General features: G+C 39.2%; 1 protein-coding gene across 1 annotated transcript in view; it reads left to right on the forward strand.

Moving 5' to 3' along the window:
- ANK2 (ankyrin 2, neuronal) overlaps window positions 1–24,443 on the forward strand; it is a 321,961-nt gene that overhangs the window by 174,333 nt on the left and 123,185 nt on the right. Inside the window, exons 3-5 of the mRNA XM_010575540.1 lie at window positions 4,639–4,737; window positions 6,234–6,332; window positions 21,716–21,814. Of these exons, the coding sequence (XP_010573842.1) occupies window positions 4,639–4,737; window positions 6,234–6,332; window positions 21,716–21,814 (297 nt within the window). The remainder of the gene's footprint in view (window positions 1–4,638; window positions 4,738–6,233; window positions 6,333–21,715; window positions 21,815–24,443) is intronic.

Raw genomic sequence — 24,443 nt, forward strand, 5'->3', positions numbered from 1 at the left:
ACAGTATCACATGTTGATGTCACTCAGTAGGTTAATTCATTTTCATGAATCCATAGGCTATAAAGCAACATAAAGGGAGAATTTTCATAATCTGAAATTATTTTCCTTTTTCAACCGTCCACCATTGAACTTGAGACAGCCATGCCCAGCTCTCTAATGTGCCCTTTCCCAAATCCTTCTTGAAAAGAGGTTGACCACATGCACTTTTTACTTCCCTGAGAGATTTATTCAGAGGAGAGTTTGCAGCAACCTTAGACTGACATCTATTAAAGAGATGGAGAAAAGTATTTGACTTCAACAAAGACTATGATATTGCTTTTTAGTCTCAGTCTCTACTGGTCAGTGCAGATGCCTTCTTAACTCTGGCAAAACATGTAAAGGAGTTAACACGACCATGCAGAATTAGTCACAATAGCTTTTTAATTTTCATTGTGTTTGTAACTTACGCTTTGCTGTTGGCCTGTTGGTATGTATACAAGCCTGTGAACACAGCATCAGTGGAAGGGACTTCATATAAGTGTATTAAATTTCATGATTCAAGAGAATGTCAAAACTTTAAAAAAATAGATTTTTGTATTGTTTTATTTTTGTTGACTTTCATGGTTTTTTTTCTTTAAGTGGCTTGAATGCCATTCTAACCTTGTGTGTCAAAGGCAAGAGTAATCAGAAACTCAAATGTTGGCAAATCTTCCTGGAAAGTGTTGCATCCCAATTTCCGTCAGAGTCAATGGGAGTTATAAGGGGTCAGACTCTTAGTGTGAAGGAAAAAAGAGCGTTAATTTTGTTAATATACTTTCTCCTTCCTAATGTTCTTAAAGATATTAAGTGCTTAATGAATGCCTTCAAACAAAAGTAAACTTTAGGGAAGTAAGAATCATCATAATTAACAAAGGTTGTTTTCTTTAGTGCCAAGATCATTGTATACTGAAGTAACACAAGCAAATGTTCACTTGTATAAAGAATTTTTCCCCACTTCCTTCAAACACTTTCTTTCCCCCATCTATACATTTTTATGTTCCTTATACTTCTTACTAAGTCTCACCAGCAGAAGGTAAGTAAAACTTTCTAGGACTACTAGGTTATTGTCTATACTTGTCACAGCTGAGCTTAGAAGGGAGGGTGTAAAAGCTCACACTGTGCCCATATTGCAGCTTTGGTAGGCAGTTTGTCGGTGAAGCTGCAGTAATGCTAGACATCTGCTGCGGCTGCATTTTGTCTTTTTAATAAGTCAATACCACTACAGAAGAAGCAATCCTGGCCTTGCCCTGCCTTGGTGGTCATGCTTCCATGCCGTGCTCTCTCCTGAGCTCTGCCAAGAAGTTGCCTTTCTGTGGGGTCAGTTGGCTTTGGCATAACAGCGTTAGGCGGGAATAGTATAAGCCATTATTGCTGTTGGATGTAGCAGCGATCTGGGTGATGTCCCAGAAGGAGTAAATGGCGCAGCGTGATCGATGCTGAACCGGGCAGCAGCTGACGAAGTTCCATTCCGTGAGGATCACTCCATAAGGCAACTGAATACAAAGGCAGAAGTAGCACAGACTTCCTTGGGTGATTTTTAGACAATATCAGTGAGACTTAAGTGCCTGTCTTATGGGGAAAAAAAGTGACTGACTTTTGATTAGCTTAGAAAAGGTTGCTGATTTCTGTGATGTACAAGAAATCTGTGGGCTCTTCTGGTGAGGTGACAATATGTAGGGTGACACTGTAAGTGCTGTGAGCAGTAGTGGTATGCGTGCGCGTTTGTAGCACTCCACAGGATACAAAGCGTTGATGCCGCTAGCTCAGTGGTAGAGGAGAGAAAGAACTGAGGGAAATCAGGCTTTCCAGTGAAACACTTGAAGAACCAAGCTTGGGAGGTTTAGTATTATGTTCTTCTATGAGAGTTAGAATTACAAATGAGCCTCTAAAAGAAAGGTAGTTAACGGTATACGTATGCTTTGTGGGCAGGAGCAGTCCCTATGCTGTAGAGTTTTGCTTAGCAGACAACTAATTTCATCTCCCCCCCCCCCGCACCCCCCCAAAGTTTTTTGGTAGGCTTGGGAGAGAAAAAGGGAAGTGTCAGAAACCTTTGTTGTTCTAAAATACAAGAATCCAGTTGACAGGAACGGAGGAGTTGCATAGATTAAATCTGAGCTTCCGTCATCATAAGTAGCATGGATCAGCCATGTGGGTTGGGAAATAATTACAGCACTGGTTTTGATTATGGAGGAACAAAGCTCGCTTTAAGGCTTCAGTCGTGCTGGCCCTCAACGTTTAAAGTGCAGTGCTTGCTTCTGCTGCTGCTTGCCCCAGCTTACTTTATTTAAGGAATTAGGGAATTTGAGTGTGTACAGTAGGAACTGTATTTAGGCTATAGTTTCTTTCTGTAACGTTTTTACTGGACCTCATGTATTCATTTTGCTGAAGTTTTAATGAATAAAGAAAGCCATATGTTTCAAAGAAACTCACCTAATCTATGCAACAATATTAGCTTTCAGCTGCTTAATGTGGTATCATTAGATATGTGTCTTAGGTGTATGAATACAGGTATTTTAAGAGAATGCTGCTGATTCAGCACTGAGACGAGCCTTGCTTTCTCCATAACTTGGCATACGGTAAACTAAAAAAGATGTTTGCCCTCAACTTTTCGTATTCAGAGGCATGTGTGCGCGCATAATTTGTGTGGGCTATGCAATATTGCTGGTTCTCTGCTGTTTGGTGACTTCAGTCTGCTTGCAGAGCGTGAAAGAGGTTAATAACATGTCACAGCAATACATCAGTTGTATACAACTGTAAGGAGTCAAAGTTACTGTTCATGCTCTCATAGAAAGTGTTGATGACTGAATCTGTGAGATTAGATATGAGAACAGGTCTTTGTTTTCAAACAATGAGAAGAACACTATGTGTTTCCCCACAAAATACTATTTCAAAGCTTTCAACCGCTGTAGGTAGTAATTATGGTTATTTAATACTCAGCTGAGATTAAAAACCAAGGAAGATTAGAGCTTTATGAAATGGTTTCAGCCTGCAAAAAAAATCACTGACATGTGCACCGTTCCTCATCTTGATCATTATGGTCAACCTAACCGCATAATTTTGGCTAAGAATCTACCCTTGGTCCAGGGCACGGCATTACTGCCACCCTTGGGCTCTGCGGCTCGGTAGTAAGAGTGTTCCTCTGGAATAGGGAAGATCTGCTTGCTGCTGCCTTACCCGCACAACGGGGTTTGAAACCACATTTCTCATCAACATTTCCTAACTACTAGGCTGCGTAAGGGTATTCTTCTTCTTTTGGCAGCTTGTGAATGTAGCCTTCCTTCAGTTCCTCTGCTTTTCTGGTAGTTACACTTCTGAATTTGACCACAAAATCTGCCTGAGCAGCTTACATGAATGTAGAATTAAATGGAGTTACTTCAGAAATGCATTTGGGTTGCTGTGTCTGCAGCCATTGGACCCATTCCCATTAAATGCCTCCAGTGAAGTGCTAAGTGCTTTAAAATCCTACTGGGAATTACAAGCTTGAACTGCCTCTGTGGATGGACAAATAAAAGACCAGAAAGCTGCTTGTTTATTTTGCAATTTAAATGAGTATGAACTGCATAGAGACAAGTAAAGTGATAAAAATTACACAGTGCTAAACTTGCTGCAAGTTACTCAAATACCTGAGAATTGCTTATGATGCTTGCAATATGGAAAACAGGAGAATGCTGGAGGGCAATGGCAGTATCTGCTGCTGTCACCTGCCTGATGTACCGTGAAAATTACCGTAGGATTGTGAAAAATAGGTTGGCAATTCAGCTACAATAGACTGTCATTTTATATTTTTCCCTTGGGTGGAATAGGGATACTAGGAAGAGGGAGATACAGTTTCCATGGCTGGAATTTCTAAGAGATAAAGTATCATATTCCTACTTAATGTGAAAAGGATTTAGATGCTAACTTTCTTAGGTTGCTTTTTTTGAAAATCCTAGCTCTTATTTCATTAATTTTCTTTTCCTTTTTGAATGAGGTTACAAAACCTCAAAGTTCAGTGAAGACTTGCTCATCACAAACCAGCAGAGGTACTAAGTCAAGGATCAATATAATTTGCAAGCCACGTGTAATCGACAGCCATTTTGTCCTAGTTGTGCTTTTGGTTTTCTGTTTGATACTAGTTATCCCAGAGGAGAGGAGGCGAGTCCAGGGTTCAGGACAGCTACATCAGCCTGGAATAATCCTGACTGAATAGACACATCCTGTGTAAATTTGTCTAAGTCCTGTTTTTTCTCTGTGTTGATAATACCTCAGTCGGGCTAGATAAAGTTACAGTACAGAGAAGGCAGATATGCACTCAAATTTTGTAATAATGGGCTCTGTGGAGATACCCAAGGTAGTAGTGTGGGGAAATGTGAAACAGAAAGGAAGGAATCTCTTATGGATACTTGCAAAATATGATTTGTTTTGATGTCTTTGTTGCTATGAGAAAAATGTTATTGGAGAAGTTTGTCACACAGTGCCTTGGCTTAAATAGCCAAGTCCAAAGTATCTGACTTATGTAGACAGTCAGCTAAGAGATGTAATAGTATTCCAGCTACTAATCTTCTTCTTATACTAGGGTAAGGTAGGAATGTGTATCTTCAGAACTGATATTTGTAATTGATATGGTCCTTGTGCTTACAGAATGGACTCAATGCTCTGCACCTGGCAGCTAAAGAAGGCCATGTGGGACTGGTACAAGAATTATTGGAAAGAGGGTCGGCTGTGGATTCTGCCACTAAGGTAATTCAAGTGTGTCTGTAAGTTTATTCACAAAAATAAAAAGTCAAATACATGGGAGGAATTTAGGAAAAAAGAAAAAAAGTACAAAATAAGATAATAATATAAATACCTCACCGATATTTAAAATGTTATTTCACTTATGGCCTGTGGGTCTATGTTCATTACTGAAGCTTATCGGTAGTAAGTGAAGATTTATTTTCTTTGTACAATCTGTTTACAGGGAAAGCATTAAAAGGTTATAGCAATGCCAGATTTTTCATTATTTCTAATGACAAGTCGCCATTATACAAAGAGTGAATATAGCTCAAAATAGTAGATTTTTTCAAATCTGTGAAAATTGGTAATTGACTGTATCATATTCAGAAACTTTTCACTCAAGAGCACTATGGAAAACACACCTGTGTGATAAGTTGTTTTGCCTTCAACCTTTCCACAGGCAGGCGCAGGTATGCGTCCAAAACATTCAATCAGTATGTTGTTTGTCTATGGGTGCTGATTTCCTTGTGATGGGCCAGATTTGTTGGCTTGAACGATGTAATGTTTGCCTCCTAGTGTCTAGGTTGGCTGGCTGTCCTCAGCCTTTGCTTTTAGTTACCACCACTGTGTCCCTGTGGCACTCTCTTATTTTTTATGATTTCTGATGCGCAGGATCTCCATCAAGGTTAACACCCGTCCTCAGCTCAGAGACCCTCTTGCTGAACTTGTGATTTCCATCATTGATGGAAAACCAAGTTCCCTTCTTCAAAAACATCTTTAAGTCACCTCTTAGTGAAGCTGTTGGTAGAACCCCGAGGTTCTAGATAGGACTTTGGGGTTTTGGTCTGGTTTTATGAACCTTGATTCTTTAATAAAGCCATTTAAATATTGCTCCCAGGATGAGAGACTGGCCTGGAAAAATACAAAGCTCTTATAAAAGCAGTGGTCTACTGCACTGCTGCTGTTTTGTGAGAGATTATTTTTGTCGTGCAGTGCATCCCTTTACTTAAAGTTAACGCCTTTCAAAAAGATGCATTTTAATTTTATGCCAATTAGAGAAGGGAAAAAATATTTATCTTCTCCATTTAAAAGGCTGGCTTCTGCTACTTAACAGTCAGATCTTCCTTTTGTGTCTTGTACTGGGAAATCTCATTTTACATGTGATTCACAGCTTGAATTCTAGGACTTCTAGATTTCAGCTACCTTCTACAGGACATGATCTCTGGATCTGAACGAAAAAACCTGTTAGCCCCTACTAAATTTTGCCTAGAAGCTTGTCCCATGCCCCAGTCCCATTCCATAATTTCACTCAAAAGTTATGTTAGGATGTTAGTGTTACACAACCACTCAAGAAATCTTCATGGCTGCAACTACCAGTTCTATCCCCTGTGATGTTTATCAAGCATCCTGGAACTGTCAGGTAGATTTGTACTCAAAAAAATGAATGTTATAAAGAACTGCTGGTTGAAATTATTCCTGAAGAATGGTAATGTCTTTCATTTTTTCCCTCCCTATACCAGAAAGGGAATACAGCCCTGCACATTGCATCCTTAGCAGGACAAGCTGAAGTTGTCAAAGTTCTGGTTAAGGAAGGAGCCAATATTAATGCACAATCTCAGGTATGATGCTGTTTTCCCTTCTCTCTTCTAAAAGTTATTTGATGAGATTTTATAAGATAGATTGGAGATGTTAGGCCGTGATTCCAAACATCCAAGCCTGACCAATCAAATTGAGGCTTACACTGGTAAGTGGGATAAAAATAAATAACAAATTGAAGTCCTTATATACCCATTGTGTGATAGAGGAACTTGCACTGTTGTTGATTGAAATCTTTTAGGAATTCCTAGTGTGCTTTAATAAATTGTTTCAGAAATTACTAAAAACGGAGAAATACTACATCATATGTTTGAGTTGAATTTGGTGAGCAGTAACAAAGAAGAAAATTTCTCAAAGACTTGATTTATACAATTGCATTTCATGGTTATTTGTTGGCTAAAAATTTGCATATAACTTATTTCAGGCTTCTGAATTCATTCTTTATGTGATCAGAAGGAATTTAAATCCTAAGTTTGGAATTGGGGAAATTCCCCTCTTCCTGCCAGGCAAACCAACTGTAAAAACAGCCCTGTTATTTCCACTGATGTGAAGCTTGTGTGCTTTTCCAAAAAGTACCACAGAACGTGGTGGTGGTGCAGATACGGACTGATGGGCCACTTCTCTCCCTGGTCTGGGCAAGGCTGCAGTGGCAGCTGCCTGCCTGCTGTGATTTCAGAGCTGTAAACAGCATGTGCTAGATTTGCAGTGAACAACATACTGCATGCTAGCTAGGTGATGGTTTGTTTTCAGAGCTAACTTTTCCTATCTCCTCTGCCCTATAAACAGATGCACTGTTAGCACCATAGATTAATTGACCGGTTATCCTAACATACCTTTTCGATACCTATTATGTCCTCTGTTAAGGATTAGGAACAATTTGTCAAATAAATAATTTGATTAATGTTTGTAAATGCTACCTTAACTATGGTAACTGTGTCTGTAGCTATGAAGAACTGAACAGATGGTATAGATGAGGACTATATATGATAAAGAAACTGCATCTTTCTGAAGCATCTAGTCAGCTTGTGACATTCTCAAAGTAAATCTTTGAGCTAACTAACAGTGTTCAAACTGAGTCCTAGTGCGTCATTCAATGACCACAAATACCATTTTTGCACTAATGGTGTAAGCTAAGATGATGAGAAAAACAAGTTACGCTTCAGGGTTAGATTAATTTAAAATTAAATTTTCCCAGCACTTACTGTCTATAGGCAAGATAATGGCCCTTAGCTTAATCTGGCTGGGATATGTGAGCAGAACAAGAAGAGAGTGATCTGATTTAACAGTGCAGCTAGGAACTGCTTTGGTTGAAGAGAGTTTCAGGAAGCACGGCTGGGCCCGTGTGAGATGCTTTTCTCAATCTTATTCTGTAGCATATTCCCTGATCGTTAGGAACACAGACAAGTTTGTAAAAGGTTTTGATTTGTCAGAGTCCATCCCAAGTCTGGCTAGCTCCACATCTTGCTTGCCCAGACCGGGGAACCTGGGACGTGGAGAGTTTTCTTGCTGTTTGATGTTACAAATTTATGTTGGACAGTGTAAAGAAAGTAGAGAGCAGGAGATGAATGAATAGGTTTATAAAATGAATAGGTTTGTCTGTACCTTTGTTACTTTTTAAAACAAGAAAGAGAAATTGAAAAGATCTTTAAGCTGCCTGACTCCAAGATTTTCAAAATATTTCCGTTATTATGCTCTTTGCCCCAAAGCAACTGCTAAAGAGCTCTCTCAGGACAACTGATGGTCAATTACTCCCCATGCTCTACTTCTGTTAAAGATAAGGAATGTTGTAATTCCATGGCTCAAAAATTTAGCAAACTCCTTTCGTAATGACCTAATTGGATGATTTCTTCATACAATTATCAGCCTTTTCATGTGTATGAAGATAAAGTAATGTCTTTAATGTTAGGATTTTGAGCCTGGTAATAGAAATAATTGTAAAAATGATACTTTCATGAACATTATCCATCAGAAAGTCTTCATAAAGGCTTTTCCTTATGCTGGAAAAATAAATGAAGTTTTCTAAATTAAAAAAAAAAAAAATTCCTACCAGAATTGAAAATTGTTTTTACAGGTATTATTTTATACAGTATTCTAGTTTTAAACATGTTTATTGTTAGCACTTGATTAATCGAATGAATCTGATGGAGGACATTTTTTTCCTGGTACTGCTCACTGGTTGCCTCCAGACAGGATGAATTCAAACTGTTGTGATATACATGTCCTGGATTTGTGCCACGTTATCTGAATTAAACAAGTCCTGTTGACTTGAACAGGAGGGTGAGTCCGTAATGCCGTGTGATCCAGCTGTGGGGGCCTTTGGGTTGTGTCTTTCTGGTCTGCTGTGATTTACCGGAAGAGATGGATAGTAGCTGCTTCAGGCAGGAGGAAGTGTTCAGAGGCTTTTGCTGCTGCTGCCAAGGGGGCATTCCCAGTGGAAGGTATCCCTTTGTAGGGACCGCTCTGTCATATGGTTTCCTGGCCAAAGCACCGTCATGAGCACGACAGTAAACAATTGCGCACGGAGAGAGAGGCGTATGACCTAGATCCATCTTCTTTTTGGTAAATGTTGGATGCACTTGGGTAATATTTATTGATAGTGTTCAGCACTTGGAATAGTATTTGTGTGTGAGCGTTCACGCACATGTTCCCATGAGCATATGAATGAACCTATGTTGCCTATATGATGGGTGGAAAGGATGTATTTTTTTTTTTAGTCAGGGCTCTGAGCAGACTCCTAAGAATTTGGTTCTAATTCTGATTTGCCAGAGTCTTCCTTTGGAAGATTAAATAAAAAAGTAATTTCTTTATGCCTCATGAATGGAATGAGGATAATGAATGCTGCCTTTCTACTCAAGATTGCATTGACATGCTCAAGAATCACGTATGTTATAGAAAATAAATAAGTTAGCAAAAAATGAGAGAAGAAAAACAGAAACTTCAAAATTAATGAAGAACAGACGTGTGATTTATGATAAAAGATCAAGAAAAATATGAAAATATTGAAAAGATCAAGAGAAAAATATGAAGTTATATACAAAAAGGAAAAGAGAATGACTGAACAGAATATGCTTGAATACTCAAATACTAAGGGTTTTTGTCAGGAGATACATCGTTGATGAAAAAGTGGAGAGAAAAAAACGTCAGGAAAGAGCTTAACTGAGAAAGTCAGAAATGAACAAAAATACAAATTTAAGGTAAGCTTGAATAAAAAGAGAGAAATTATGACTGAAATGCTCAGTTTTTCTTTCTTATGTTTTGTCTCAATTCCATTTTTAAAAATAGATGTTATATTGTCACTCTTGAATCTTTTAGAAGCAGTTGTTGGTATTGAGGGTATATTACATCCTCTCCTTGGTATCTCTGTTATTTCGCACTTTATTTTTTTTAGGCCCCTGCTAAATGCCATTTGTTCGTAGTGATTTAATGCCGGTGAAGTTACTCAGGTTGCTCCGTAACTTCCTGTTTAAAGAACTTGGTATCTGTCAAGGTCATTCTCATTTCCAGTGATGACAATTTGTCATAGTGACAAAATTTCTTCACTGATGATAAAGTGATAGATAAAAGAGTATTCTCAACTCCAGCTTGTTAAATTTATTGTTTTTCCTCTCCTTTTCTCCATTAAATTGCATAAAAACACTGGCCTTTATCAAAACTTACCACCAGTGACATCTGAAACAGCGTGCTGATTTCCCAGTTCCTTGCAACAACGAAATAACAGAATTATCTCAGAAAATGCTATTAAAAACATTGTACCCACTGAGATTACAAACCCCATCTGTGCTATCTGAGACTGTTAGGCATGCCGGGCTTTGATTTTATGGATTTTGTTTTTCTATTAGATTACTTTGCTTTGCCCTTCAGTTTCACGTTGGCTTTCAGAGCTGTTAGTTTGTTCATCTTCCTGTTTTAAAAAGTCTGTTCCTTTTGAGGTAATACGTCATCACTGCTATTTTTAGAAAAGTAATTTCTATTTTGATATAAAGCCTAATTGCACAGTGATTACTAATTGAATGACTCTGCTTTCACCTGCATGCACATCATTTGAGAGCTGACATCTTCCTTGAGTATGTGTCAGGCAAATGCCGAAATGAGGGCACACCTAGGAATGGCCAGAGATCTAGAAGTTGCTGGTTCTTTTTTGGCATACCTCCACCTAGAATTTGACAAGTGTGCAATCGTTTGGCTCAATTAGAATTGCCTTTTGCTACAAGTATTGCTGGAGAAAATGTATTTATATATTGAGTATCTGTAAAACCTTCACTTGGTTGACTCTGCTCATAGTTCTGTGAGCAGGTCTAGATACACATCATCAAATAAAAAATCAATTTCTGCAATTTCTCTTCTTGATTTGACCATGACTTTTAGTCACATATAGATTTGACCAAACTGCACTTATTGATAATACAAAATCTTGTCTGGCGACTGGATGGTACCAACTGTAATGTAAAGTGGGTAGCAGATCTACTGGGGTTGGTCCAGGCTATTCCTTTGAGCTTTGACTACATTTCCTTGCAGAGCAGAAGGTCATCCCTCGGAATGCTGTAATCTTTTGCAATACGTATTCACTTGTGTGGGTGATCCTCTAGGTACTTCTGAGTTTCAGTAGGGAATTGCGAACAAGTCCTCAGGGAGCATTGAAATGTTTTGTTATGCAGAACCATGGAAGTGGCATTGGCCACTTACCCCTTCCCCCTCCCCATCACACACTTTCACTGAGCCCAGTGGTATCCTCCTTTCACAACTGGATCACTTCTTTACCCCAAACCTATTCTTAGTTGTTGCTTGTGCGTTAGGGCAGTAATTTTTTTTTGTAATCTGCCTCCCAATGAGTGTCTACTTTTTTGACGTAGTAGGAATTCTTATGCCAATTCTTGATCTTTTTTCCCAGGTGGAAGAAACATCACCAGATGTAGTCAGTCCAACCCTTCCCTTTGCTAAATTACCATTTGTGTCTATTGCTTTCTCTTGAAGTCAGATTGTATCATCTGACTCATGTATAGGCATCAGAGATGTCTGATAACTGGAATATTAGCCTGCCAAATGTGACGATACCCTGACTGCAGTAATCTTAATAGCTGAATCTACCTGTAGACTGTCCCCTGCCGCAATGGTGCTGAGCTGTTCTGAGCACGCATACCTTACGGAATGGATCTGTCCTGACCTTCATTCCAAACAAGGTCAAAAAAAGTTAGCCTCATGCAAAGAGTTGCGTCTCCTAGGATGAGGTGATTTGACAAATGCCAAGCTATTGAGCTACAAAGAGCTCAAAGTAAAAGACAAAATGAGGAAATACAATTCACTCCCGTTCTGTAAATGTAAGGGAAATATCATATCCTGGAGTCACCTAAAGAAAGAAATTATTCCCTTCAATTTTAAAATTTCTGCAACTGAGTTTAGAACAGAATGTGTTCCCCGTTAGCTGCTAAGGTTGTGCTTTGGCCACTGCTTCATGTAGGGGCCCTCACAAAAGGAGGAGCTACCTTTTAATCATCAGATTATTTAAAGTGACCCAGATACAGAAAGCAAGGATTAGATAAATCAGTCCTCCCCCAAGCTGATCTTGTTATTTAAAAGCCCTCTGGTTTCCTTTCCTCGATATCCTGCTCTAAGCTCATTGCAAACACTTTAGCCAAAAAATATTTTTGCTTAAATTTGCCCCTATTATGGTTACCACTTCCTATTTTAGCCCATAGGAGATGCTATCATGACTGTTAGAGTATTGTTATCTGGACTATTCATCAGATTGGAGCAATCCTTAGAGCTGCACAAAATTACCAGCCTGAATATGCTTTCCCAAAAAGGAGTGATAAGAGAGCTTGTTGAATGTCTATATTCAGTATTACCACAGAAGCAAAGGACGGATTTAGATGATTCTCAGAGAAGTGATGAGCTTGTCTCTCTCAAGATGCCCTGTGATTTGCCTTACCAGAGATTGCTCTCTCCATGGTTTGTGAAGATAATCTTACCTTCAGAATGGGGCATATTTTGCAGAGTATTTGCTACTCCATTACGTCAAAAGGTTTTAATTCCACCAACTGGGCTTTCTGCTTTTATATTAGTATATTTAGACAGCCAGATTTTTAGCTGCTGTATATCAAGCGGTATCATTTAGCTGCAGTTCATCATTGCTAATGTAATAAAGGATCAGGCCCATTATCCCTTCACTGGAGGGGAAAAAAAAAAAAAGGAAGAAGTGCCTTCTGGAGGATTATATGGATTTTGAGAGATGTAAACAACAGTAATACATTAAACCCAATGAAAGAACAGATATGTTTCTTCATTGTGCCTTAAACTAGTCTGAGTTTCAGCTGTCTCTTACAGTGATTATCAGTTAATGATAAACAACCCTTATTCCTGATCTTGAAGTATGATCTCAGGCAACTGTGGAAGTGGAGTTGAGCGGGATGCCTATGCATGCGAGACTGAAGCTGTGCTTACAGTTTGACACAGAATTACAGGATAAGAGTGTGAACATAAGATAATGATTGTTAATGTCAGTGCATTCATGTGGGACTTCCCCATTTCCCCAGATAATTCATACAGTTAAAGGCAAAATAACCCTGTGAAGATGGCCAGTCTATGGTGTCACCTGCAGAAGCAGCAGCGTGGTGATCTGGAGATTTGGGACTGGTTGGCTTTCTCTCAAAAGCTGCTCTGAGGATCCGCAGCTCTTAAAGAACAAAGGAGGGTACTGAGCCAGTTTGATGTCTGTCTCTGGGATCCCAGCTCCAGCCATAAAATAACTGAATGTGTCAGGATCTCAACCCACAAAGACTGAAAGCCAACTGAAAATATTTGCAACATATGTCTTAGTCTATTTTGTTAACTTACAGTCTCTGTTAAAGTGCTATAAAGGGACGAATGGCCCAGGTTGAAAGATTTTAATTTAAACAAATAGTGATTTTTTTTCCAGCTATTAATGTGATACATGGCCTCTAATATTTATTCTTAAAATGCATGAACTTTAGGAGCCTGCAATAAACCAACATACCAGCTGGAAGGGTAAGGGCTCACCAGACCAATGTGCCCCATTTCACTGCTACAGGAATGACACAGCCTGTGACAATAAGAGCCAGGCAGTAGAAATGTTATCTGCATGTATTTATGAGAGTGTAGGTATAACTGAGTCACAACCAAACAAATACAAGCATTTTATTTATAATTTTAGTGCAATATTGTTTTCCTTCCAGCCCTCAACCATATACATAAAATAAATTGTTGGTTTCAGTACTGCTTTTCCTTTACCATGTTTGGAAGGCAAACCCCAAATGCTATTTTGGATGACTGCCCAGAATTCAAACGTGAGACTCTGCCCCGGCTAAGCTTTTGGGCCCCAACCCATGCCCAGTATCAAGGTTATGTTTTCTTGTGCATGACTAATCTGTTCTCTTCCCATTATTTTCCATCAGCTGAGTTTCTATTACAGGTTCCTTCTTTGTAAAAAAGACATTTCCAAGACACAGAACATCTTGATTTCTGCCTGGCTGCATTTCACGCTCTGTTGTTGCTTTGTTGTTCTCATGGAGAAAATCGTGATACTTGAAGCTGCTAAAATAGAATGTTTGTGCTCTTTAAATTTGGCGTTTGAGCTAGGAAGTGACTTACAGTAAAATACACTTCCCAAGAGGGGTTCTTGTAACGGTGAGGCAACAGGTGTCATAGTGCTACAGCTGGAGTTCTGTGTGATCTCTTGTGAATGAACTTAACCAAGCTCATCACAAACCCAGACAACATCATTTATCTATAGGCTTTATAATTATTGCAGTGGTGTAAGTACAGAGTGGAAAACACTATTTATATTACTAGGGAATTAGTGAGACAGCTGAAGGGGTGGTACTATTTTCAGTGTAGACTTCTGTGTCACTACATTTTTAAAATTTATTTATTACAAATTAGTTTTACGATCTGTCATCTCAAATCCACAGTATTTAATTTAGCTGGGTGTTGATGTATCCAAAAGATGTTTTTACTGAATCTCCCTTTCTCATAATGTGGATATAGGACAAAACAAAAATTTCCTCCATGAAGGTGCTGTCAGCATCACAAGAGTGCAGTCAGAGGGGCAGGGAGACAAGAGGGTAACAGAGTGCACTTTCTTCCTCTGTCTCTCAAGGTTGAGCCAGATGTGAAGCTGGAGCAAATCACTTTTCTCAGAAAAAGGAAAGAACTTTGAATTGAACTGTTTTGCGCACTGGTGTTGGTTCAACGCTTCTCCTTATGGTTGAAGTAGAATCAGACTCCTTGCTAGGCTCCCAAGGAGAACATAGAGATGAATATCAGACTGTCAGCTGAGTGTTGCAAAGGTACCTTTTACACAAATAGATCTTCTGATAAAGCATTTAAAGGTAAAATCAAGCAGTATGCAGATAGTACATGTCGTACCTTAGCAGTGTTGATCTGAATGCTTGGTGGGCACTACAGGCTCACTGGAGAAAAAAGTGGAGTAGTTTCCCAGGAGTTTTAGTTGTTTTCAACTTGTGAAAGCCTGCTAAAAAACAGCCTAAAAAAAGCCTGATTAAATACAGTTGGTTTTTTTTAAAAAAAGGAATTTTTAAAAATGGATATCTTATTACAGAGTTAATCAATATTTAGAGTTCCAGTTCTGATAGTAAGCATGTTATTTCTAAGCCTTTTCAGTCATAGATGTAATAAAGGGTAGTTTCCTTCTATCCACCTTTGCATTCTCAATTTCATGCTGCTTAAGCAGTCAGTTGGACAAGATGGTCTCTTGATTCAAATAGTCTCAATCTTTCTTTGGAGTAGCCCACTTTTCCCTTAGCTGTATGGCAAAATGAGACTCCTTAGGCACTTTAAATCTGGCAACTTAAAATTACATACAGTGAATTTTACTTCACCGTATCTTTACAAATTTGACAATTGTATATTTGCTTGAATATAAATGCAGATGTAGTAGTCCAAATATTTCTGAGATTTTTTTTCTTGAAAAAGAATGTGGATTATATGTTTGTTTTATGGAAAATGTATTTTAACGGTAAAGAAAGAGGAATGTGAATAATTGGTAAAGTTACCAGTATATAAAACTTATGGATTTTGATGTAAGCTAACAACAAAAAAAGAGAATTTTTAAAAGTTAGAAGTGCGTACCTTGATTTATCCTTAATTCACCCTTTTAGGCAGAGAATCTCTCCTGCTAAGATAAAATCCTCTTACGAAGAGTTTATTTTTAGACTGGCTGAAAATAATGCTCTGAGCATAATGCACAACGAAGTTCCCGGAATTGTGATATTGTTGATTCTATCAAGATGGCGTATTCTTAATTTAGCTTGCACTGTTGCACTTATTTGTAACTCTCGTATTGTGTTGATTAAAATTAATTAGTTGCTTGGGTTGCTAGAGGTTTTTTCCCAGAATTGTAGAATGGCTGAGGTTGGAAGGTACCTCTGGAGGTCATCTTGTCCAAGCCCCCTGCTCAAGCAGGGTCACCTAGAGCAGGCTGCCCAGGACCATGTCTTAGATGGCTTTTGAACATCTCTAAGGATGGGGACTCCACCACCTCCTTGGGCAACCTGTGCCAGTGCTTGGTCACCCTCACAGTAAAAAAGTGTTTCCTGATGTTCAGAGGGAACCTCCTGTGTTTCAGGTTGGGCCCGTTGCCTCTGGTCCTTTTCCTTCCCTGCATAACGTTCTCCTATTTGAGAGAGAATAGCCTTTGCTGGAGTGGCTATTTCCTCTCCTGTGGAGATTACTGGAGACTGAGATAAAGAGGAACAGCGAGTGAAGGTAGAGTTACCTTCTTAGATGTCACTAGTTTAGGCTAATATCTGTGGGAAAACGGGGAAAACAGGGTGATGAATTGTATCTTGCTGAATAAAGGTTTAAATCAGGAACTTACTATTCTTGTTGAAGTTGAGTGATACTCTGAAGAGTTGAAAAAAATCCTGAAACAGTTATTGAACTTAAAGGCCCCAGGAATGATCATGATCTTACTGTGTAAAATGATATATTAACACATGACCATAAATCAGAAGATTTTATAATCTGTGTGAGCTGTTTCATGAGTAATCTAAGCTTGTCTTACCCTTGTCTCTTTCTTGTCTCTTCCTTTGTGCCAATATCTGTTCCTTTTGGGGACTTAAATTCTAACAAGAGCAGAAAGAGAAGGAGGTACAGGGTGGAAGGCAGGGCAATTTCACAAAGGCTTCTCTTAGGTTACTTTAAGAGCCGGGCCCTATGAAGGAAATTCTAGAGTGACCCAAAGGAAAGCGAGCTTTTATAGGGGTAGTATTTTGTGCACAGAATCTTCTCTGAATGTTGCTTGAGAAGTGCAGTTGCAGAATTGTAGTAAAGGTTGCAGAAAAAGCCTAACTAATTTGGTTTTCATTTGTGACCCTGAGAAAATAACTTTTTCGTTTCCTTGATATGAAGCAGAATTGGGGGGGGGAGGGGGGGCTACCAAAGTGCCAAACCAAAAACCCATGCAGTGAGATGGAGAGATAGAGGCGGCAACTGGTCTGGGTCAGGCAATCTGCTGATTGTGTTTACCTTCTGACTGGTAATTATATCTTAAAGAGGTAGGAATGAGCATTTGCTGTGTGTAAACTATTGCATTAGATGCCAGTTTTCTTGTCTTCCCTGGTAATCTCTGTCATCTTCTAATACAGTCTTAAACAGTTCCTGGAGGCCCTTAAAATGAAATAGATGTGTTCATCTGGGTTTACATTAGCTATTTAATCACAGGATATGTTGCTAACTCTCATGGGTCATCTTAAAAGAGGCAAACTGAGGGCAGAGATAATAGATCTCTATTTTCTCTTTTCCTTACCAGTATGAATATAGATATATGTGTATGGATATATGGTATATAGATACTATAGCTATGTGGATACTAAAAGCCGCATCTTCATGGACAATCATAGGTAGGCTAGTCATTCGAGCGCACTGGCTACTAATCAGAGTTTGGAAGATGTGTGCTTCTGAATCATTTGATACTGCATGCAAAGAGTATGGTTCCTTGAAAGTCTGCCATAAAATAAAGCTTAACCAAGCTATATAACTGTTTGTATGATTTTCTAAATGCTCTAATAATCCCTCTGCTTCTTCAAACTGTGTTCTTCATTAGGGCTTGGGCAAAATTTAATGATACAAATTCTGAGTCATATATAGACTTGCCAATTTGCATTAATAGCTTGAAGAATCATTGAGAGCTACTCATTTTCTCAAATTAGCAAGTAAATCAGTGAATGTAGTAGAAAGAATGGAGTATGAAATATACTCTATTTGTTTAGTGTTAATTTCTCATTATAACTTTACATTATAGCAGTAAACATCTTGCAGTATACATTTGTAAGGATAATGAAATCTGAGTACTCTGTCCTCACTGCAAATACTCTGATGAAATCATTGTTTGAAAATGAATGTTGGATATTATTACAAAATTAATTTCTATTTTTTAGATGATGCACAAAATCTAAACATAAAGACGTAATGTAATTACACAGCCAGGCTTTCAGAAAAAGCAAAATAAAGTGCATTTCTCCTTTTCCAGTCACACGTTTATATGCCACAGTCAGTATTTTTACTTTAATTCTGGACTGTGCTTATACAGTATGGGATCATAAGCTGAAGGAAAATTTATTGAAATAAAAATTCCCCATCCTGGCCCAATAAACAGTCTGTATCCCATGCCATGTGCTAGAACAAGGAGCAGAGAGGTCAGTCTCCTTTGCAATACATCCACGGAGAATCGTTAACCAGAATGCTAGGGATTCAATAGAAGACACTTTGGGGTAGTGAAACAAAAGTATAGGGAAAACGTTTTTTCTTTAATTTGCAGAGATCTGGGATCTTGAGCTTTGAAATACCTCTAGAAGCAGACCAGAGAAACCAAGTATTGGCATATAGCTCCTTGAAACTAAAAGAAGAGAAACTGAGAAGGGGATTTTAGATTAACAAAAGTAAAGGAAACGAAGGGAAGGATATGCTTTTGTTGTGGGCATTTCCATTTAACTGCAGGACTGGCTGAGAGAGACAGAAACTTGCTGTATAGGATAGAGACAGATGGACACAGCATAGAAACTATGCAGGGAGGAGGCATGGAAGTCCTGGGGTCCAGGGGACAAATGAGAAGGAAGAGCTCCTGCAGGGCTAACAGGTAATCCCACTGGGCAGAGCTCTGCCAGGGAGAGCGGTAGTATTGGGAACCCTAAAATAGGAGTTTTCTGGCCCAGAGCCAGAAGTGTTGAGGTCAGGAACACTGCAGTTGGAAACTCTGAAACCAGTTTTTCACTGAGAAAGCAGACTTCACCCTGCCGCTGGAAAAAATCAGGCTTGACCTTGCCATGGGGGAGAAATTCAGGGGGAGCTTTTTCAGCGTGTCTGGTATAGGCAGTTTTGCAGATAGACCTTGGCATGCTGTTGCAATTTCCAAAATAAGCCAGATTTTCAGAAAATATATACAGTAGTTTTAAACTAAAAATAAAGCTTGAAGAAAAAAAAAAAAGGGCAATGGTTTTATGTGCAAGAATTTCCTAAACCCCGATTGCTGTAGTTTCAGGTATGATTGTAGCACGTGAGGAGGATATCCTTGATATAACGGGCACTCTTGTGGATCTCTGTGTGGAAAAGCATTTAGTATGTCTTGGTACTAAATGGTTATGAAGTCATATATGTATTGTTTATGGTCTCCTAATCCAGGATTTATTGTCCTGATCCTGTTCCAGAGCTAGGGACTTGAGTTGATTAAAAAAATAAGATTCTTCAAAGCTTTTAAGCAAATTGATTTACTCTGGCTTGAAAATTCTCATGTTCCCCAGATTTGTATTAGTCGGTGTGATTCTTGTATTCATCCATGTAATATTCAGTACTGGAAGGATTTTATGAATGGCACATATTACCTTTTAAAAAACTGCTACACTAGACTGTAATATTAAATACTGATGAAGCAGGTGGAAAATTACTATTAGTTATACCTAATACATTGCCATTTTGTTTCTTTCCGGAGTGGGAAGGACAACCAAGACAGTGAGCCAACTTGGTTACCTGCAGTTTTCTCTGTGCTATTCTGTACAAGTGCAATCAAAAAGAAACCAATCTGTTGATAATTCCCACTGCCAGCTCAGTCTCTATGCCTGGCAATCCCCTGCCCTTCTGCACCTTCCTAATTACATGCTGAACAGCGTTCCTTCATTTTACGCTGTGATGAGATCTCTTATCTCCCCTCTTGTAAAAGAGTTGTCTGAGGAGCAGCCAGGAGACCAGCACACCTCCCTGACTCGCCGGTCTCCCAGCCCCAGGGTGGACGTGGAAGAGGTTGCCTTGTTTGCCTTGTTTGTGCTTCCAGTTTGCTGCCTGGCTTTAGCAGTGATTTGGGAGGAGGGAAGCTGCCCATCAAAATGCAGTGCAGACTGACCTTATTGTTAAGAGGCTTTTCTTGATGTGTAACCCGAATTTTCTCCCCAGCAACCTTAGTAAACTATGCGCTTTTCTATTTGTTTTAGTCGCTGTGAGTGTGCAGAACAGACCTTTACCCTCCTCTTTAAAGACTGTTATCTTGTTTTCCTTCAGTTTTCCCTTTGCAGGCAGAACACCACCAATTACTAGTCTTTTCTCAAAGAAAGATAGCTTCCCCAGGGAGATATATTTTTATGCCAGTGCAACAATTGTCTTTATTACAGCAGAATGAGCTCATTGACCAGTGGCCCTCTGGTAGACCACTGTGATCTCCAGGTCCTTTTCTGCAGAATTCTTCTCTAACTCATCATTCCCTGTTTGCATAGTTTATTTTCCTGCAATAGTGGAGAAACTTGTATTTGTCCTTACTAAATTACATTTCCAGTCTTTTCTCCAGGGTAACAGGAACCTTTCAAATTATGATCCTGCTGTGTGGTGTACTTGCAGACCATCTTGTTTATGCTGTCTATAACTGTAATAAGAGCACTCTGTTCCAACCTTTAAGTCATTATGAAGAATATTGGATAATACCTGCCAAAGACAGACCCCTGTGCAAAGCCACTCAAAATACATACCACAGTTTTGGCATTGAACTGCTGTTAACTGTTCTCTGGGTGCCATTTTTTAATTACACGTCCCAAGATTGTTGATGGAGGTGCCAGAATATTCTGCAAAGCAGTATTAAAAGATTTGCTACAACATGTATGACATATATCATATGACATACACAACATAAATGACGTTTATTGCCTGAGCAATCTTCTGCATTTGTAAATGTGGAGGGCGGTTGTAAAGACATCATTTCCACAATCAACTGTATTATCTAGTGACTGAAAAATGAGATTTCATTTCATTAGGAAGTTACTGGAATGTTTCCACAGCAAGTTTGCTAGAAAGAATAATATTGGCTTCTCTGAAGCAAGGTTCTTGGTTATCACAGCATTTGCATTAATTCTAACCACTTGTGTACATGCACAAGCTTATCATGCGTTGTGACAGCACGCAAGATATAAAAAAAAATAATAAAAAATTGCACGTTTGAACTCTGGTTTATGGTTTATGTTCTAGCTGAAAGTGCCATTCCAAGACACAGGAATGTTTTCAGAAGCATAGGTGATTATGTCCTCTTATGTTACATGGTAGTCTACAGAATATTAAAGAATTTTCTAAGGCCTTTTTAACAATCTTAAAAACTCTTAGAAGAAAGTTATTAATCAGGCAGACAGCTCACTTCCATGCCTTCCTTTCATAAGGATTTTGTATCTCATTAATTAAAATTGTTTGCATTAAAGTAGTTTAACGGGAAGAAAGGACTTATGTTTCTAATGAATTTGCCTGTAGTTTGATTAACTTCGAAGAATTTTTTTAAATTACTGTATTATGCAGGGCAGATTCTTTTAAGGACTCTAGGACATTTTAATGAATGTTTATAATTAAATGATAGATGAACTTACCGTATGGTTGGAAGCGCAGTTGCTACTTTGCAAGGTTGAGTTCCTTTATGTTTTATGACTTGCAATGTTTTATGTATTACAAAATTTTATGTAGTATGTTAAGCCTTTGTTATCTCTACTCAGCTTGTCGTGAGGTATGGACTTTATGGTCTCCAGGGGATGTTGTCTTTGGTTAAGTTAATGTAATAAATGGAGGAGAATCTTGCTTTCCTGTCAGCTTTCATAAAACTTTAGTGCCAGCTTTACAGTCCCTGAGCATTATCAGCAAGGAATAGCTGTATTAATAATTAGCGTGTCCATTGCATCCCTAAAATATGTGTCAAAAGAAAATGAGTGTGAAAGCATGTGGAGTTCTGTGGGTTTAAATGGTGTTAAACATTACCACATTAAGTTAAAAAATACAAAGTCGTTCTACTTACGTACTTAAAATATTTCAGTTTAAAAAGCACAAATGCATTTTTAGCTGTATATTTATTTGGGGTTTATTATTGTTGGTATATTCCGTTTCCTCATTACAATATTTTCTTTTGTGTTCTTCCTAGAATGGCTTTACTCCTTTATATATGGCAGCTCAAGAGAACCACATTGAAGTGGTGAAGTATCTCCTGGAGAATGGAGCCAACCAAAGCACAGCTACTGAGGTGAGGTATATTGTTCGTTTTTTTACACGCACTCCTACTTTCCTTTGCCTTTCTATTCAGATCACTTAAAGTCAGAAGATTTTTTCAAACAGAGTATTTTGAGAACTTTCAGACTTTCATTTCAGTGAGTTGTATTTATGAATCTTATCCTTTTTTTCTACATGCACAGAAGACAAGGGTGAACTGTTCTGGAAGTGGTGAAAAGTCAAGGGATGAAATCCGGCCTGATTAATTTGACAACAAAATTTCCACTGACTTTAGTGAGCTCAGGATTTTCACCTTCAGTTTGTGCCCATTTCTCCTATCAGCTTCCTGGAGAATTTTCTGAAAAATGAATGAGGCTTTGAAGAGAGGTCCCTAGGGCCATAGAAATTATACTAGGCCAAGGTCGTATTGCCAGGCAAATGGAGTGAATAGTAGATCGATCATAGGCTGAGAGGAGACGTACAACATTTCATTTGAACAGATTTACGTCTCCAACAAAGCCCGTGGAAACTCAAGCATCTAGGAGTCCCATCACCTGAGCAACATGGCTATCTTTGTGCTGGTTTTTCATTTGCACTGTAAGATCTGGGCAAAAATCAGTGAACAGAATATCTTAGCGTCTATCTCCTACTCTTGGCTCTACAAGGGGTCTTCTGGGGACAGTGGTTTGGAGGCTTGCTTCAGCTTCTTCCTCAGCCAGCTGAAAAGTGTGTGGAACATAATGTGTATATCATAATTAGGACTACGAGGACTGTGTCCAGAAGGGTGTCTGTGTATAGTGTAAAATAGTACAGAAACGATTAGTATCAACAGTTAGTTGTTGACAAGCTTTCTTGTAGACTGGGTCTTGAGATTTTTGATGAGTTCAGAATATTTTCTGCATAGAGAGAAAGAGTGAGAAACAAGCAAGTATGTGCATAAAAGCAGTGAGTGGAGTAGGCTCTCTGTGGTGCTGGGTTCACAGAACCATTCAGTTAAAAAGGGGCCTCAAGAGGTCACTTACTCCAACCTCCTGCTCCTGTTCTGCTAAGTGAGGAGTGGTGGCAGCTGGACCTCCCTGACCAGCTAAGTTACTCTGATTCTGAGGCTTGTCTGTGACTTTGTGTAACCTATGAATATTCATTATTGTCTGTGATTAGCATAAATTGGAAATCAAATGACTAACAAGGATCACATCAATGAGCTCAGCAGGCAATGTGCTGTTTTCTTCTCGGACACTTTATTTCTACTGCCAGACCACGTGGGTATAAATATGCAGAAGGATGGTATTAATTGCTAGGTTCTGGATTTAACTGCAGTGCTGTAAACCTGCAGTAACTTCAGTGCAAGCAGGGCAGACACTGAAGTAAGAGAGATGAGATTTCATCTCAAGAGGAACTGAATCATAAGAACTTCCTTCTGCAAATGAGAGGATTTGAAGGCCATGGGGAAAGCTCCTAGGTCACGAGGACTGTGCTCATTCTTTTTCCTCCTCTTGTTCTCTTCCTGCCAAATGTTCTTTTATTCCAAGATAAGGGGATGAGTGAACAGGCTCTGAGCTGCAGTGTGTTGGCTTCATGTGTGTTCTGTGGATATGGATGTGCCATGTGAAGTCGTAATAGGAAAGTTCCTCTCCTGTCAGAGCTTTTGCTCGTGTTTATTACTTTCCCTAGTCTGTACAGAAACTTACCCATTCTGGATTGCCTTCACAACAGATGAATTTGAAATGATGGTGCATGTATGCTCGCTCTCCTTTCCTTTAAACTAAACTGCTAGTGTTAACAGCTGCTTTACTGTCCCTTCTTTCAATGGATACTGTACCATTTGATGACAGCTCCTAAAATAATCCTCTCGTGGCCTGCATATATGGCGATCACGTTACATGTCAGCTTTCTGAAATATGAAATCCCGTGTGATTGCCAGGCAACGTGGCAGAAACACACTCCTTGTGAAGGAGCTGAGTGGAACTGTGGCTCTCCGGGAGCCTGGCCCAGCTACAGCGTACAGTCGCCTGCTTGCAGCCTTTCTCCTGGTAACTTTTACTGGCTGTGATGATCAGGTACACTGGAAGCTCATTCATGAGTTTACAGGAACTGTGAGGCCGAGATGGTTGTAATTAATGTGGCCTCTGGTTGAATATAGACATCCAGGCATCACTGCAACTCACAGTATAGTCTGCTTTAAGGGTTGGGGGAGGAGAGGAATCAAATGCCCCCCACTCTGAACCCGAGTCCAAGTCTGTCTTCTGCCATCAGAAAGGTCAGTTCTCGCTTTTGTAGCTTGGAAAGTAAAGGCTGTCTACCCCCTCATCGCTTAACTAGATAAGTTTTGGTTTCAGGTCTTGCGGACTTGATAGTTTCACTGATTCGAGTGTTACCGAAGGATGGCCTGAGCCACTGTCTGCTTTCACACGTGCCCAGAATTAGTCTCACGAATAGAATGAAGAATGATACATTAAATAAGGTGGGATGGCAGCCTGAACTGAGGATAGCACCCGAATACATGGAGAAGGACCTTCTGTTTGGCATCAAAGATTGGCTGTCCTCACGTGGGGAAATGAAATGCTTTCTCCAAGCTCTGGTCAGCCCTGCTTTCCAGAAGCAATGGGAGAGGGAATGCGGAAAGAGTTGTGTCCTTTTAGAGAAGGATGGAAGATAAAGTGGTG

Source organism: Haliaeetus leucocephalus, unplaced genomic scaffold (assembly GCF_000737465.1).
Source record: "Haliaeetus leucocephalus isolate CR32 unplaced genomic scaffold, Haliaeetus_leucocephalus-4.0 Scaffold484, whole genome shotgun sequence".
Lineage (NCBI taxonomy): Eukaryota > Metazoa > Chordata > Aves > Accipitriformes > Accipitridae > Haliaeetus > Haliaeetus leucocephalus.